Source organism: Trachurus trachurus (genome assembly GCF_905171665.1).
Source record: "Trachurus trachurus genome assembly, chromosome: 8".
Lineage (NCBI taxonomy): Eukaryota > Metazoa > Chordata > Actinopteri > Carangiformes > Carangidae > Trachurus > Trachurus trachurus.
The window spans coordinates 8,580,128-8,596,022 of record NC_139905.1 but is presented as its reverse complement, the minus strand read 5'-3'; the positions used below and the strand labels follow the sequence as shown (position 1 = coordinate 8,596,022).

General features: G+C 39.1%; 2 protein-coding genes across 2 annotated transcripts; both read left to right on the top strand.

The window, feature by feature from the left end:
• Nucleotides 1-3,361: 3,361 nt before the first annotated feature.
• rusf1 (RUS family member 1) lies at nt 3,362-7,718 on the top strand. Its single transcript, XM_083977091.1, has 14 exons — nt 3,362-3,649; nt 3,740-3,817; nt 4,400-4,514; nt 4,604-4,649; nt 4,740-4,772; nt 4,861-4,966; nt 5,691-5,792; nt 6,129-6,199; nt 6,409-6,593; nt 6,712-6,769; nt 7,042-7,106; nt 7,199-7,321; nt 7,418-7,483; nt 7,584-7,718. Exons 1-14 carry the CDS (start codon nt 3,497-3,499, stop codon nt 7,667-7,669), a joined length of 1,287 nt encoding a protein of 428 aa, XP_083833217.1. The 5' UTR covers nt 3,362-3,496; the 3' UTR covers nt 7,670-7,718.
• Nucleotides 7,719-8,193: 475 nt separating this feature from the next.
• On the top strand, nt 8,194-15,759 carry LOC310990112 (uncharacterized protein). Its single transcript, XM_083977364.1, has 12 exons — nt 8,194-8,344; nt 9,067-9,268; nt 9,426-9,458; nt 9,752-9,867; nt 11,290-11,398; nt 11,497-11,529; nt 11,641-11,673; nt 11,792-12,025; nt 13,128-13,231; nt 14,814-14,979; nt 15,064-15,119; nt 15,218-15,759. Exons 1-11 carry the CDS (start codon nt 8,280-8,282, stop codon nt 15,106-15,108), a joined length of 1,140 nt encoding a protein of 379 aa, XP_083833490.1. The 5' UTR covers nt 8,194-8,279; the 3' UTR covers nt 15,109-15,119; nt 15,218-15,759.
• Nucleotides 15,760-15,895: the final 136 nt, after the last annotated feature.

The following is a 15,895-nucleotide window of genomic DNA, read 5'->3' as shown; positions in this document are numbered from 1 at the left end:
TAATGAAGACATTAAAAAACATTGCCAGAGTCAGTTAGGCTTGTTTCTCAGACTGAGGACTGAGGTGATTTGAAATATTCTTAAACAAACCAAACACACACAGCACTATAGTTCTTCAAAGTGAGAGGAAAACCCCCAAAAATTACCTTGACAGAGTAGGTGAGGGCCTTGATCCCGATGCAGGAGAGCCCACAGATGATGCTCCATGTGGCCAGACACCTGTGGTACCTGACCTTGGAGCTGCTGCCACTGCTGCTGTCGTCAGCGTCGCCCGACCCAGCGACGGTGGCCAGTGGGATCGCTTCCTCCACCGGTACAGATGTGTGAGGCGGTGCAGCAGACATACCTGAAAAACATCAACAGGCACAGCCACATTATATAAGAGGTGTTTTCATTATCTAAAAGTCTCCTTTAATGCACAAAAGCAAACAATAGTTTCAGGATTTGTTTGCAGTCGCTTTTTTATCTTTGGTCACACTTGATAATATTGTTTGTTTTTCACGACCAATTCACCTCTAAGGAACTGGTTTCACTTCAGATGTCAAACCATTACCTGTTTAATGTTGGTTTAAAGACACTTAAACATTAATTTCAGATTCATTATTAGAATTAAAGGACACACAAGTGACCACACAGTTCACTGCGGGTTGTATTTGATCCATTGTGTTGCTATTTATGGTCGTGACTCTATTACAATACTGACGTCACCTCCTCCACCCAAAACGTCACAATGACAGAGTTTCTCCTTCCTTTATTACGTAAACCTGAATCTTGCTAATGTGTGACGCTGCCTGGGGGTTTAGAAAACACACCTGGATCAGTTGAAGAATAACTCAGGTTGTCAAACTGAGGTTCGAACATGAATTTCATCAATTTGTTTTGCTATTGCTTTGATTTTGTTACACAAAGGAACAGAAACAGAAAAAGAAACAGAACCATGAAGGACCAGTTCGCAAATTGGTGTTTGTTTAGTCTGGGTTGAACATGTTTGATCTATTTTTGTTTTTTTTAATCCACAGCCCCATGCAAGAATGTGAAACACTCATCTAAACATGCACGTCCTTTAACACACAACAACCAGACTCTGTCTTCCTCAGAAAGTAGACTGTGTGTAACTTTGGGGTATTTCCATTTAGTTAACACAGAAAGTACCCATCAAAGAGTTTCCCTGAAGAATCCTGAAATACTTGTAGGATCACAGGTTCAGACAACAACGTCATGCTCGACTGGAGAGACGTCACGGAAAGGGCGAAAAGCACAAAATGTGATTTATCTAATCAGGGATTCAATCAAAGCAACGCGGCCGACAACGTGAGCTCTCTGCCATGTGAACAGGACTGACTGAGTAACATTGGCACTGAGGAAGAGAGAAAGAGAACTGGCAAATTGAGAAAGTTTCCTTTCTTTAAATAGACACAACTGAAGTGAGATTAAAGGAAACAACAAGGAAATAACACAACATGACTTCACAAAAGAACCAATTAAACATATAAAGTACAAACCTGATCAGATTGTGAAAGCTGTTTTGTTTAAATCCGCTCCTCTTCAGTGATAAAAGATAAAGTCTCAATGAAAAAAAAGCCAAAGCAGGTGTGTTGTTGGCTTCTTAACACTGATCCATATTAAAGCGACACCTGTCACGGTGAAGATTTCTCCTTGAAGTGGGTTAAAGAGGAAAAAAAGGAAATAGAAAAAAACTAAAACAACACAAAGTCCGCTCAGTGACAGCAGCCGCCCTGGAGTCAACCTGTCGCTGTGAAACCCCCGGTGTCTTCTGAGCTGTTGAGTGACAGGATCCTCAGAGTCGTGACTAAAACACTGAAACTTCCACGCCCATTTTTATTGTACACACACTCTCTCTCTCTCTCTGCTCTCTGTGTTTCACCCTCCCACACATTCAACCTCTCACACTAGTCTAAAACCTTTATTCACCCACTTCATATCAGGTCTCATTTTGTTGCTTTGCTCTCATGAGTTTGCAGCTTTGACTTCCTCTCCTTCTATTCTCTTCTCTTCTCTTCTCTTCTTGTGAGTCAGTGTGTGAAAAAGTGTGTGTTTCTTTTCCCACAACACATTCCTCAAGAGCAGGGAAAGGTGTGTCAGCACTTGTCCTTTTCGCCTTAGGGTGAAACCGGGTGAAACAGCCACAGATTCCTGTTGTAGCTGAATTATTATTAATCCTTGTGGAAGTATCAGGTCAGAGTTCATTGTCAACAGCTAAACAATCTCTGCACCGGATGGTTAGATGGTGTGTGTGTGTGTGTGTTTTCTTTTCTTCCGGTCTTGATTCTGTTACCCAGAGATAAGAGGTGAAGCAGCGTTGACTGCTCAGTAACTCATCTACACCTGACTGCATTTTTCAGTGCTGACGACACCCATGGTGGGATTGTCCCAGTCCCTGTGAGTAAGAGCGTCTTATCCAATCCCATGGCTGACTGAGGGCGGCCTCTGAGTAATCCTTCTAGGGGCATTCCTCTGTTTATTTTATTTTTATTGCGACATGACATCAAAGAGAAAATTCCCTTAGGGACAATAGACTTTTGTAACTGTAGGTACATGTACTGTTACTGTAAGTGTTTGGTAATGATCATTTTTGTTGATAAAAAAGATGTTTCCCAAAAGTTATGACTAATCCAAATACTTTTTTATATTGCCTTGTGTTTTAATATATTTCTTTATTACTTATAAAGAAGTTTGTATTGAAAGGTGTGGCACTACAGTAATAAACTTGACTTTACAGAAATTCATGGTCCACATAGGTTGAATCCATAAGGACCTCATTGATTCATTGACCTTTTCCCACAATGAAGCTGACAGTTTTGGTTTTGAGAGAAATGCTTTTACAACTAGGATGTGAAACTGGGTCCAGACATTCATGGGATTCACTGTAATACCGGTAGCCCAAAATGTCATGTAGCCCGACCCACACTTTTGGTTTATAAACACAAACCTGGAAAATGAATGACATCATCATCCTCATTAACATAACTGTTAGTTAGTCAACTGTTAACATGATAGTTAACAATACACTACTATTTAGGTTATTTTAATGTTTTATAGATAGTTTCATTCATGTTTTCCCCTCCGTGTGTCTGTGTTGTAGTAACTGTTGATACAAACAGTAGCTAATAAAGTTGTAAATTCAAAATGACTGGTAACGATACTTGTTTTTATGGCATATGAAATCATTACCCTACTACTACACATTTGACATTACTATACAAGGTAACACCTATTGTAACAATAAACTTTATTGGTATCAGGGTGCGTCTCTCTTTATCGTAGCCCCGCCCCCTAAATCCCACCCACCAATCAGGAACCACCCAATCGTGACGACAGAGAATAACACGGAAGTAAAACGAAAGGCAAACACGACACGTCGCCTGAGAGCAGAAACACGTCTCTGCAGCCAAAAATGGACCCATAATGAATATATTTTGATAGATTTCAGTGCACATTGTTGTTCTGTTCGTTAGTTTAGCCTCTGTTCGCCTGAATGGAGCAGGACAGCAGCGAAGTGGTGTTGGCCACGGAGAAATACGGCAGTACGGAGGCCTGGAAGTATTTAGCGAAGGACGGAGCTGTGCAGAGGAGGAGAGACGGCGGCGAGGGGGGGACAAGAGGAAACTCCATAATCGGGGTTTTCAAAGTAAGAAGAAGCCACTACATCTCCATGCAGCAGCTTTTTGTTTACACAAGCCTGACATTTAAATTAAATAACTTTACGTTTCGGTTTCAGAGCGTGTTCCTGCCTCAGGGTTATCCAGACAGTGTCAGCGATGACTACCTGCAGTACCAGTTCTGGGACACGGTGCAGGTACAGGAGAGGAAAACACACAACCAGTGGAGTTAAATCATCATCATTATCATCATATTCATCATCAGACTGAAACCTAGTGTTGTGGTCAAGACCAAGACTCTGAGGGGGTTGACACCAAACCAATACGAGACCATTACTGTGTTCAGTGCCAATAGCCTACTCATAATAATAATCATGTGGTTTTATATTTACACCATTCCTCAGCTAAAAAGAAAAGATAACTTTGTGTAAAATCTATATCATATCTAATTGAAACAAAGTTTGGATTGAACAGAATAGGGTTAGTCTCCTCTCACTATTCAACCAAGTTTTTTAGATGGTTACACACAAGCAGATACTTTTGTAGAACAATTTTAATGATCTTAAAGGTATTGAATTACATCACATAAACCAAAGTGAGTGAGTGACAGAGAGATATTTTGTGTTTAAAATAAAATATTTCACTGCAGCTGTGGTCTTGACTGGTCTTTAGAAAAAATCCAGAGTCCAGACCAAGACCAAGACCTTGAAAATGTGTCTCAAGATCAGTCTTGAGTACCACAACGCTACTGACACCCTCCACCTGTCTCTTCCTCTCAGGCCTTCTCCAGCTCTCTGTCAGGGACTCTGGCCACTCAGGCGTCTCTCAGAGGAGTCGGTGTCGGGAACCAAGAGGCCACAGTTGCTGCAGCCACAGTCACCTGGTTGTTAAGAGGTGATGATCCTCATAGAGAAATACAATACAATGACATCACTCTTGTAGTGTCAGTGCAACTTGTAAAATAATGATGTTATCTCCTGCAGATGGGACTGGCATGTTGGGAAGGATCCTCTTCGCCTGGCAGAAAGGGTGGGTTCATATTTAACTTTATTAAGTCAAATAAAAGTCATTTCTGATTAATGTTCATCTATATGATCAATCTCTGTGTCTGTGTCGCAGGAGCAAACTGGATTCTGAGGCCAAAAAATGGAGGTATGGTCTATGTACTGACACTAAATTCAAAATATTATCTTTAGATTATTGGATTTCATTTGTCACTTTTTTCCATATTTCTCAACAGGCTTTTTGCAGATGTTCTCAATGACACTGCCATGTTCATGGAGATATTGGCTCCGTACTTTCCTGCCTGCTTCACCATGATCGTGTGCACAGCAGGGTTATTCAAGGTAAAGAAAAAAAAAATCTGTATATCTAACTCAAGTCAGCTGCGATAGAAATTGTAAACTTCTGTGTCAAAAAGAAATATAAATAACCCTCCATGCATAATTTGCATCCTTTTTGCCCATGAGAATTTTACACAATTCTGAAAAACAATCTGAGAGAGCAAAACCAGTCAGTGAATCTAAGGTATTAGAGCCATGTTTGTATTTTTTATTATTATTATCATTAATATTATTAAACTGGAGCATAGCTGTTTAAATAAAGTTTATGATTTAATTTGACTGTTTGATTATTCATTGTGATTATTGTGATGAGCCACCTCCCAGGAAATTAGGACAAAAAAGGGGAGAGTGGGACAGGTGTCTCAGATGAGACGGAGGAGAGCCACAATGTTTTCAGACTGCTCTCATTTTTCGTTTTACTTTTCTTTAAGTAATTGTGACTCTAAAGTTGTGTGTGGACACTGCAAACCAGACACGAATAAAACACTGTTTGTGATTCAAGAGATGCAGTGATTGTTTTTTATTGGAGAGTGTCACAACCACAGTGAACCCCTGAACATAGGACGGCAGCTGGAAGTCGTTTGCTGGTTAAAATGCCGCCACATACGGCCTGAAAACTTGATTAAATTACAATTTCATGTCTGTTCCCTTTGTTTTAGTACAAAACATGAGCTGTATTAACACCTGAACTGAACCTGGGAATTATTTTATGTGTTTGTCTCTTCAGTCGATTGTTGGGGTGGCGGGTGGAGCGACCAGAGCTGCTCTGACTGTTCATCAGGCCCGAAGAGACAACATGGCCGACATCTCTGCCAAAGACGGCAGTCAGGTATTCTGTTAGATTTATTTTGGTTTTTAGGTAAGACTTTTTTATTTTGGTTTGTCTCTGTGGAGTCGTGCACAGGGAACAGTGATACGTATCGACACTGTAAACAGTTGTGGTACAAAGGTCCAAACCCTCAGTGTCCCAGTGATCAGAGGAAGGAAACAACAGCGTGGAAGGAAAAAGCAGTTTATCACCCTATGAAGACTTTTGTGAATGCAGACACCTTAAATACAACAATTATCGGTGTAATCATCGATTCTACAGTACATGCATACAAACAGATACAACAAGAGTTTTTCACAGCAGAATGTGTGTGTGTGTGTGTGTTATTTTCCACAGGAGACCCTGGTGAACTTGGCCGGGCTGCTGATCAGTTTGATCATTATCCCTCTCGTTACTGATAATCCAGGGTAAGTGTCAGTGCCATATCTCACACATTCAGACTAAACTGTGTTAAACATTAACAGTCATCAACTCACACACACACACATGTGCAATACAAACTCATGTAACTCCGACAATCTGCAGTTCTCAGTCTATTAACTGTTTTACTACACCAATTTTTAACATTGCTTAATTATGTATTTATGTTTTCATTCTCTCTTTCTTTCTTCCTCAGTCTGACTCTCTGCCTCTTCTTCCTCTTCACCATCCTCCACCTCTTCGCCAATTACAAGGCCGTGCGTTCGGTTGTCATGGAAACCTTCAACGAGGCGCGGCTTTCCATCGTGCTACAGCAGTACCTCAGCGATAAACGGATCCTGAGTCCGCCAGAGGCCAATCAGAGAGAGCCGGTTTTCTTAGGTAAAAGAAAAAGAAGAATCTACATTTAATGAGTTTCTTCAGATGTTTTCTGTTTTCTGTTGTAATACTATGTTGATTCTGTGCATTAAAAATGATTAAATCTTCTGTTTTTGTCCAGAGTTTAGCAAAACGGTGCCAATCAAACTCGGAGTGAGGCTACAAGAGATTGTACAACGGTAATTTAATTGAATTTAATTAGATAGATTGATAGATTTGATTTTTAATTGTCATTCACACCATGAAACATGAGGTACGAGATGGAGCTCTCAGGTCTCGGTACTATAGTAATAAAATAGATAATAACTAACATAGTAAATTACTAAAAGAGAAAATGTCTATTTAAGTAAAAGTGAATAAAAAATATATAAGATTCATCAGCAATTTTTATTTGTATGTTGAAAAATTACCATCTCTGTCAAAAATTAACTCTGAAATGTTTGTTTTGTAGCCCAGAGGAACTTCAGCTGGCCTTGAAGAACAACAACATGCCTTACCTGTTAGGAGTGAGAAACGGTTCGTCAGCCTGATAACCTGACTTCGTCCACAGAATAACTGTGTCCAGGAGCCGTGTTAAACATTAAGCATGTTTTTTTACTTCCTCTCAGGGAGCGTGTGTGTTTGTTTGGGACCAAAAGCGTCAGCACATGAAGAAATCAGAGCGATGTGCCAGGCTGTTTGGATCAGCAGCGCAATGAACCGTCCAGATGCCACAGAGCCTCGGCAGCAAGGTGAGCCCTCATCTGCATTCGTTTATAATTAATAGAAGAAATGATTCAAGGTTTCTCTCTTTTAAACTCTGTGTGCTTGTTTTCTTTTATCAAAAGGTCACTGGGAAATGGTGCACGAGAGTCACAAGCTGATGGACACAATCTTCAGTCCATTTCTGAAAGGTGGGCTCACATAAGTCTGTTTTAACACACAAATAATATATGTAATTTATCTCATGGTGATTATTTTTCATCATTTCTTTTTTGCCGCTATCATTTGCAGGTGTCGAAGCTGCAGGTTGGGACACAAAACGATCTCTGTTGGACTGGGATGAGTGGAGGGTCGAGTGGAAATCAAAAAGCAACTGACCAAATTCTCATTGTTTATATATCACACTTTTTTGTTTATTAAACAATGGTATTTTTTAAGAACCCCTTGTTTTCCATTCATTCTGGATTTAAATATCAATGTGGAGGATGGATTATTTACAGGATTATTTTACTTTCTTTTTATTGGTGGCTGATATAATACAGGAATAGAGAAGTCATTCAAAATTTACAGTTCACTGAACGATGGCGGCGCTATTGAGCATTTACAACGAATTGACACACCATAAAGAAGAACCATAACAAAGCCATGTTTCTGTCAAGTTAGCCATATTCTTCAGTGTAATAACGGAAGCTTAAGTTTAAAGCCTAATGCCATATGTGATAAAAAAAAAATAATAAAAAAATGTGTTGAATGTTGTTACTTTGCATTGATGTGATTCTACAAGAAATAAAAAACACTTCTATACAGTTTGATATAATAATAGTACTCAAGATTTTTTAAAACACCAGACTATTATTTTGAAAATCCAAACCGGATGTGAGCATCGAACTGTAGCTAGCTAAGTTAGCTTGACCGTTCGTTGAAACAAATCTAAACAACAAAAATTTAGCTCGCTCGGTCGTAATTTACCCGAAATTGTTGTAGAAAATGGGAAGATATAAATGTGCTTACAACTGTGAAAGCTCCAATGATTCAGACGTGAAGTGTTTTAAGTAAGTACTGAATATTAGGCAGAAGTTATCACTCATACCAGGGTTTAGCTAGCTAACAGTTAGCTGATAAGGGAAGTGATTGTTTAGCAACAAGTATCAATACTGGTTATCAGGGATTTTATATAAGATTTATGTACTAATGCATTCAACAAAATATCATCAAACTTTCTTAATTTAGTCTTTGTATGTGTGCAGTTCACTGGACAGACTGTAAACACAGTAACAGTCGGTAACTTACTGTAACTTATTTACTGATGTAAATACACTTTAATACACTGTTGTTTTCATCAGACTCACAGGAAACGATGTTGGATATTGTTAAAACATGGTCAAAATGAACAGTTCACTGTTATAGTAAAACACAAACGCCATGTAAAAACAGTCATCTTTAGGCTGTCAGATTTCTTGCCAAACAAAGTATGTCCATTTAAGTCCAAAAACTCAATGCTTTTACAGTTATTGCTGCCTTTTTTTTGTCAAGTTGGACTCTTCTGGCTATTTTACCTCCAGTGCACCAGGCTGCAATGCATATATTAAATATAACATTGTACAATTTTACAAGAAATCTCACTCTCAGAAATCTGGAGCTAATCTGAACAATCACTGCTCCTGAAACCAGATTTTGTGATATCTATATGGAGCTCAGGGTTGTGTTTCCTCTACACACAAGAAAATAGCACACATTAAGGTTAGGACTCTGTTTTTATTGTTTTTTACAACAGGTTTCCACTCTACAATCCCCGAAAACTGAAGAAGTGGCTGATGAACATGAAGTGGAAGGACTGGACCCCGTCCCGCTCCTCGGTGCTGTGCATCAACCACTTTGAGGAGCAGCACATCGACAGGACAGCAAAAAGTGTGACACTAAAAGAAGACGCAGTTCCCACTATATTTACACCCGCTGATGGCGCACAGAAGAGAAAGGTAATTCAGTGACAGTTTACTATTTCAAAATGAAACGTACTGTATCTGTTTTTGACTTGGCATCCATAGATACACAGTATTCCTCATCTTTTTGTGATAATTAAATAAAATGAAGGTTTTATATGCAACTTCTGTCCCTGTTGTTTCCCTGGTGTAGGCTTCCAATAAACCAAGAAATAAGAGATACAAGGTAAGTTAAAAGTTACCTGCAGTCACATGTTTTGTTATTTTTGATGATGATGATGGTTCCTTTTCTCTTATTTGTAAAAGTATTGTTTGCTCAAATGAAGCTTACTTCATTTGAGTTTAAAAAAAATAAATGACAGTAACATAAATACTGTCTTCATTCATGCTGTCCTTCACTTAATCTCCATGGAATCTATAATAGTTTTATATATTTATGCATATAATAGTTTTAAGAGGATTTAACACAAACTTTTTAAACTTTCACTGTCTCGTTGTTTCCTTGTGCTCTGGATGCAGCCACAGGCCAAAGCTCCACAGACGAGTCCGGCTGAGTGTCCGACAGCTTCTCCTGCCGCAGTGAAACAAAACGTCCCAAACAAAGAGACCAGCCAGACAACACAACCGCCTGCAGGGTACGTTATTCCTAAACTTTGCATTATTTTACATATGTTTTACTAATGTCAGTTTTTCTATTCAGCATGCCAGAGTACAACCAAATTAATAGGTGGTCGTAAATCAACACACATTATCCTAAGATGTAACAGGAAAAATCTAAAAAATAAAATAAAAAAGTAAAGCTAAACTGAGTGGATTTCTCTGTCTTGTTCGCACACTGTATACATATACAGTCAGATGATGATGAGATGGTTACTCAGTAAACACAGAACAACTTGTTTACATTACATGTTTACATTTGGATAAGGTAATAGACCATGAATTACAGGTTCTGTCTTCACACGGTGGATTTTTGTTGTTTCGGTTCTAATAAACAAGAATAAATATTCACCTACACTAAAAGTTGTAGAGGTTGTGTCAGTTGTGTCAGTTGTGGCAGCGTACCCTTAAAATAATTCACGGTTTGTACATTTTACCCTGCCCCTGATGTTTAACCTGATTATAAAAAACCTTAGTTAGTTCTCTGTAGGTTTTTCCTTAGTGCTGGGAATGTGGGAGTTTGCGTCACACTGAGACGTCATCAGTCAGTTTGCTCAGACAGAGCAGCTCGAGCCTCCAGGGTTTTTAGTGATGACGCAGAAACTTGTACAGTAGATATCCTTGAGGCGACTGCAGCCACTTCCTGTTGTGTTTTGCCTGAGGTTGCGACTTATTTCTGAGAAATCTGGGTGTGTGCTCTGCTCCAGAAATACATGACGGTTTTATACGTACTGTATGTTGTACAGATACGAAGGTGTTGCATGCAGCTCTTTTGAAGTAGAAAATCTGAACCAGAAGCTTGAGTTTCCTGTAAAAGACAAGATTTTTTTTTGATAGAGTTAAACACCTGAACTTCCCTCACATCCATTATCGCTCCACTGCTGCCTGGATCTGCAGATGTCAAGAAATATCAAATCCAGTTTTGATGCTGAGTTTGCATACCGGTACAAACCCATGTCAAGAATATATCATTATCCAAACGATTGGTCTTATCTGAAGTTATTTGGGTTAATTATATTGCACCTACAGTAGCTACAGTCACCTGGAAATTATTTGGTGACGTAATTGCAAAATTCAGAATAATGAATGATGAATGAATGAATCACAAATTCAGAATAATGAAAACAAACGATTAATTGCATAATTTATTTACATGATATACACATCTAATTACTCAAATGTCACAAATTATTTAAATTTTTTTTTTACAGAGAAGTCTGGAAATTAGGGTTCTGGAAAAAGTATGGAATTTTGAAATTTCTAATGTGTAGGAACTCTGTCCAAACCTGTGTTTGTTTTACCAGCCACGCTACGCTGCAACAGTCTGTGAGTGTTTTTATCTCATCTCATGTGTATTTCTTCCTGTTTAATGTGTTGCCACTTTCTGTTTCAATGATCAGAGACAAAGAGCCAAAGAAGTCCGACAAATGGAGGATCATAATTGACGATGGGCTGATGAAGATCGAGTCATTTCCTCACTTCTTCCATGGAGATTATTGTTTACCCCAGGTAATGAAATCATCACCATGGAATAATAATAAATTCATGTTTATATTTATGATCACAATTAATAATCCAATATGTTGTATCTACTGTATATTATCCAGGATATTCAGTGGGCTCCGGATTATGATTTCTCTGTGAGTTGTTCACATGAATTTATCTTTTAAATCACATTATTCTCTCTTTTTTTACTCTGACCTCTGTATTGTGACGTATTTTAATCAAATGGTCGTCTTTAATTTTCACAGACAGAAAGTAAAGATCCTGAAAACACAATAGAGGTAGGTCTGTCGCCAGTGTAACAGTGTGGAATCTGTGCCGTATTAAATAAAGAAGCAACATCTGTAATAATAACCAGATCATATTATAATATAATATGATGTGACGTTGTGGCTGCAGGTGAAGGAGGCGTGGCAGTGGCTCGGCCTGGACGTCAGAGGACCGCTGCCCCAGACGCTGAACGGACACAAATACATCTTGACGGTGACGGATTATTTCTCCAAGTGGGTGGAAGCCGTGCCGATGCAGTCGTGCCTCCCTCCGCAGGTGGCGACGCACATCGTGGACATCATCGCCCACTTCGGATACCCGCTGAGGATCCTCTCCAGGCTGCCCCACGACATAGTCCACAGAGTGAGTGTGTGGCCGACTGATCCGTTATCTCGACACGCGTTTCACAAATACTGTAGTCCTCATACTAACACCGAAATCATAAGACTGAGAAACTTTTAGCCAGTTTTCAGTCATCGACAGTAAAATCCTATTTGTTGTGAGGTGAAGTACAATAAATTAGAATATCATGGAAAAGTCAATTTCCAGTAGTTCAAGTCAAATCGCCCGAAACAAGTATCGAGTGCACATAAATGGACATACTTTTCAGAAGGCCAACATTTGATTATACTTTATTTATCCCTGAGGCAGCCTTAAAAATAAGAAAAGCAGGACAAATTATACAAAGAATAAAATACACAATTCATAAAAATACTTTAAAAGAAGAAGATGCTACTGTGCTCTCTGTCTGCTGGGCAAAATAACAGACAAATAAATAAATAAAAACAATTTTAAAGTGCACAGGGATTTAAAAGTGCGACAGACATTTCAAACTAAATAGAACTGTTAAAAAATCGAACTGACATAGGGATAAAAGACCTTCGAAAACGCTCTGTTTTGCACTGGGGGTGTTTCATCCATATTAAAAATGCTTTTTTATATTGGTCTTTTGTAATCTTCACATTTTTTGAGATACTGAATTTTAGGTCTTCATTAAATGTGAAGCCATAATAATCATTACAGATTAAATAAATAAAGACATGAAATGTTTCATTCTGTGTGTAATGGATCAATGTAATGTATTAGTTTAGCGTTCTGAATTGAATTACCAACATACATAAACTTTTCCATGATATTCTAATTTATTGGGATGCACCTTTAAATATCTCATGTGTACCAGAGTCTGTGATCAATATTTAATCACTGTACGGTAATGACATATTGACACAGTCTGCTGTCCAATATAATGTAATGTAGACCCGTGAGATTTGTTGTCATTGAATGCTAACAAAACAACTTTGATTTTATCTTGGTTATAATTTAAAAAATCCCAAATCTTGGCTCTGCAGTCTGACATTAGACAACCAACAAGCGAAGAGACAGAGAAAAGATGTTGGACTTATAAAGTGATGCTACTGTGTCTAACATAAAGATGTTGTCCTGTTTGGATGTTTCTCTGTTCTAGATCAACAGAGAACTAAAAGACCAGCTGAAGGTCGCCGTCGCTCTGGTCGTCCATCATCACCAGACCGGCACTGCAGATCTGATCACACAGCAGCTGATCGACAGGTGAGTATCGACAGTAAACCACACAACTGACCATAATAAACTGTTATATGACTCACTGTAATTGTGTTAGTTTGAATTTAAAGCAGATATCAGTGGAATGTTTTTGTTAATATAAGTCCTAAATAGTCCTATTTTCCGTCAGCAATCACTTACATGAAGTATTTCAGCCTAAACACGAGTCTCTCCGTCACTCTGCTCTGCTGTAACCCGAGGAGAAAATTTTCCTTGTGGGATACAAGTGTTATCCAATGAGGAGAGAGAACGGCATGAAGGGCTGTGTGTGCAGCCAAGGGATGCGCGTGAATGTGGTGACGTAGCACGAGGACCAATTGATGCCTGACAAGGGCGGGGGCTGCTAACTCATGGTGCGTTCAAAGAAACTCGTACTTTGTGTTTTTCCTTCCTGTGAAGTCATACCAGTTCGATCTGGTACGAGTTCACGGGTCGGAAGTTACGAGTGGCCGTTATAGGGAACTTTCACAGACAACAGGATGGTAAAAACACGAGCTACGGGTTACCTGGAACGCTACCAAGTCGTAGTTGTGACTTGAAGCTGTAACTTACGGTTTCAAAAGCCTGCCTTGAACGCAGCATTAGCCGAAACGGCCGTGAAGCTGATATCTGCTTTAAAGCAGAAGTAAGCGATCCGGTCGTTTTGGCTAACTTCTTGTCAGCCGATGGAGTTAGCAGTCCCCGCCCTCGTCCCCACGTCACCACATTCACGCGCATCCCTTGGCTGCACACACAGAGAGGACCGCCCCTTTATGCCGTTCTCTCTCCTCATTGGATAAAGGTTGTAGGATACAAGGAAAGTTTTCTCCTCGGCTTACAGCAGAGCAGAGTGACTGACAGACCCGTGTTTCAGACCAAACACTCTATATAAGTGATTGCTGTCGGAAGATATAACTATTTAAGACTAATATTAACACAAACATTCCGCTTACTTCTGCTTTAAGTCGAGGGTGTTTGATGTATAGCTGAAAATGAACATGCTACAAAGACTCAGTTACTGTTGATTTCACAAAAAGATTGGTATTAGACTGGTATCATCCTCAATATTCAGTATTTATTCTCATGTTACCCAATCAGTATGTTGACCAGTCAACAGGAATGTGAACATCACAGCGAACCAGAGATACAGTTAACATCATTCTCTGACATTTATCCTGGTATAGATAGATAGATAGATAGATAGATAGATAGATAGATAGATAGATAGATAGATAGATAGATAGATAGATAGATAGATAGATAGATAGATAGATAGATACTGTAGATAGATAGATAGATAGATAGATAGATAGATAGATAGATAGATAGATAGATAGATAGATACTGTAGATAGATAGATAGATAGATAGATAGATAGATAGATAGATAGATAGATAGATAGATAGATAGATAGATAGATAGATAGATAGATAGATAGATAGATAGATAGATAGATAGATAGATAGATAGATAGATAGATGGATACTTTATTAATCCCAGTAGGGAAATTCAGGATTATCTGTGTAACCAGATGTTCTCCCATCATGCCTTCACAAATGAAAACTCCTCTAATTTCCTCTAACTGCTGCAGGATGGTGAGTGATCTGGTCCAAGAGCACGCGGCCGACTGGGACGTCTACCTGCCCGCCAAGGTTTTCAGCCTGTGTTTCAAAGAGCACTCGAAGACCAAGGAGCGGCCGTTCTCGCTGCTCTGCTGCAGCGGACTAGAGCCGGCCCCGTCGCCCAGAGGACTGGAAGTACGTGACGTTTTTTTAACACTCAAGAGTTTTAACGAGCTGTGAAATGACTCTTATGTTCCTGCCTCTCTTGTTGTTCCACAGTACAATTACTCCAAGATCAGGGAGAGTGTGTTTGTGGTCAGATAGATGTTTACTGGGTGAGTTGAATATGTTTCTAAATTCTGTGCGAGTTGGAAAGTTGGAAAACAGTGCCGATAAATTCATATAATTTACTACTTGTATTATTTTTTTGCAGGTGAATGAAAGTGGAAACCAAACCATACTCTGTTTTATTAACAAACAGAGAGGAAGAGTGGACTTAATGGAGGACTGTTGTTCAAAAGTATCTAATACTTTACACGAGGATGAGGATGAGGATGAGACGGCACAGAGAGAGGAGGAGATGAAACTGCAAACATGTGCAGCAGGGTGCATTGAAACTCTCAGCCTAGCATTAATTCTTTTATAAGATATTTTATTTTTTATTTATTTGTTCTGGTCCATGGATTCAGTTGAAGCCCATTTTTTATTTGTAACCTGCAGTTTGGCACCAGAAAGAAGCTCAGGACGAGTTCAGCACAGTCCATGATAAACATGACGGAGGTTGTTCCAGAGACATTTGAGCGTAAAAGATAAATATTTTGTTTTGCATCAGGATTAGTTTATATCCTGCCTGGTGTTTCTAAGAGCCGGTATGAGTCAGTGTTAGTCCAGCCAGTCTGGACATGTGAGCTGCTGCTGCGGTGCCTGAGTTTTGTTTTGGTTGGTTCATAAAACGTAAAATCAATAAAGTTTGGTTTTGAATATGATCAGTGTGACTTGTTTCCACCTTAAATTAAATTTATAAAGATATGATATAATGCTAATGCAGAGCACCTGCATTTAAAGAAGACATCTGGTATAACACATGAATACTCATTGGTATGTAGTTTAT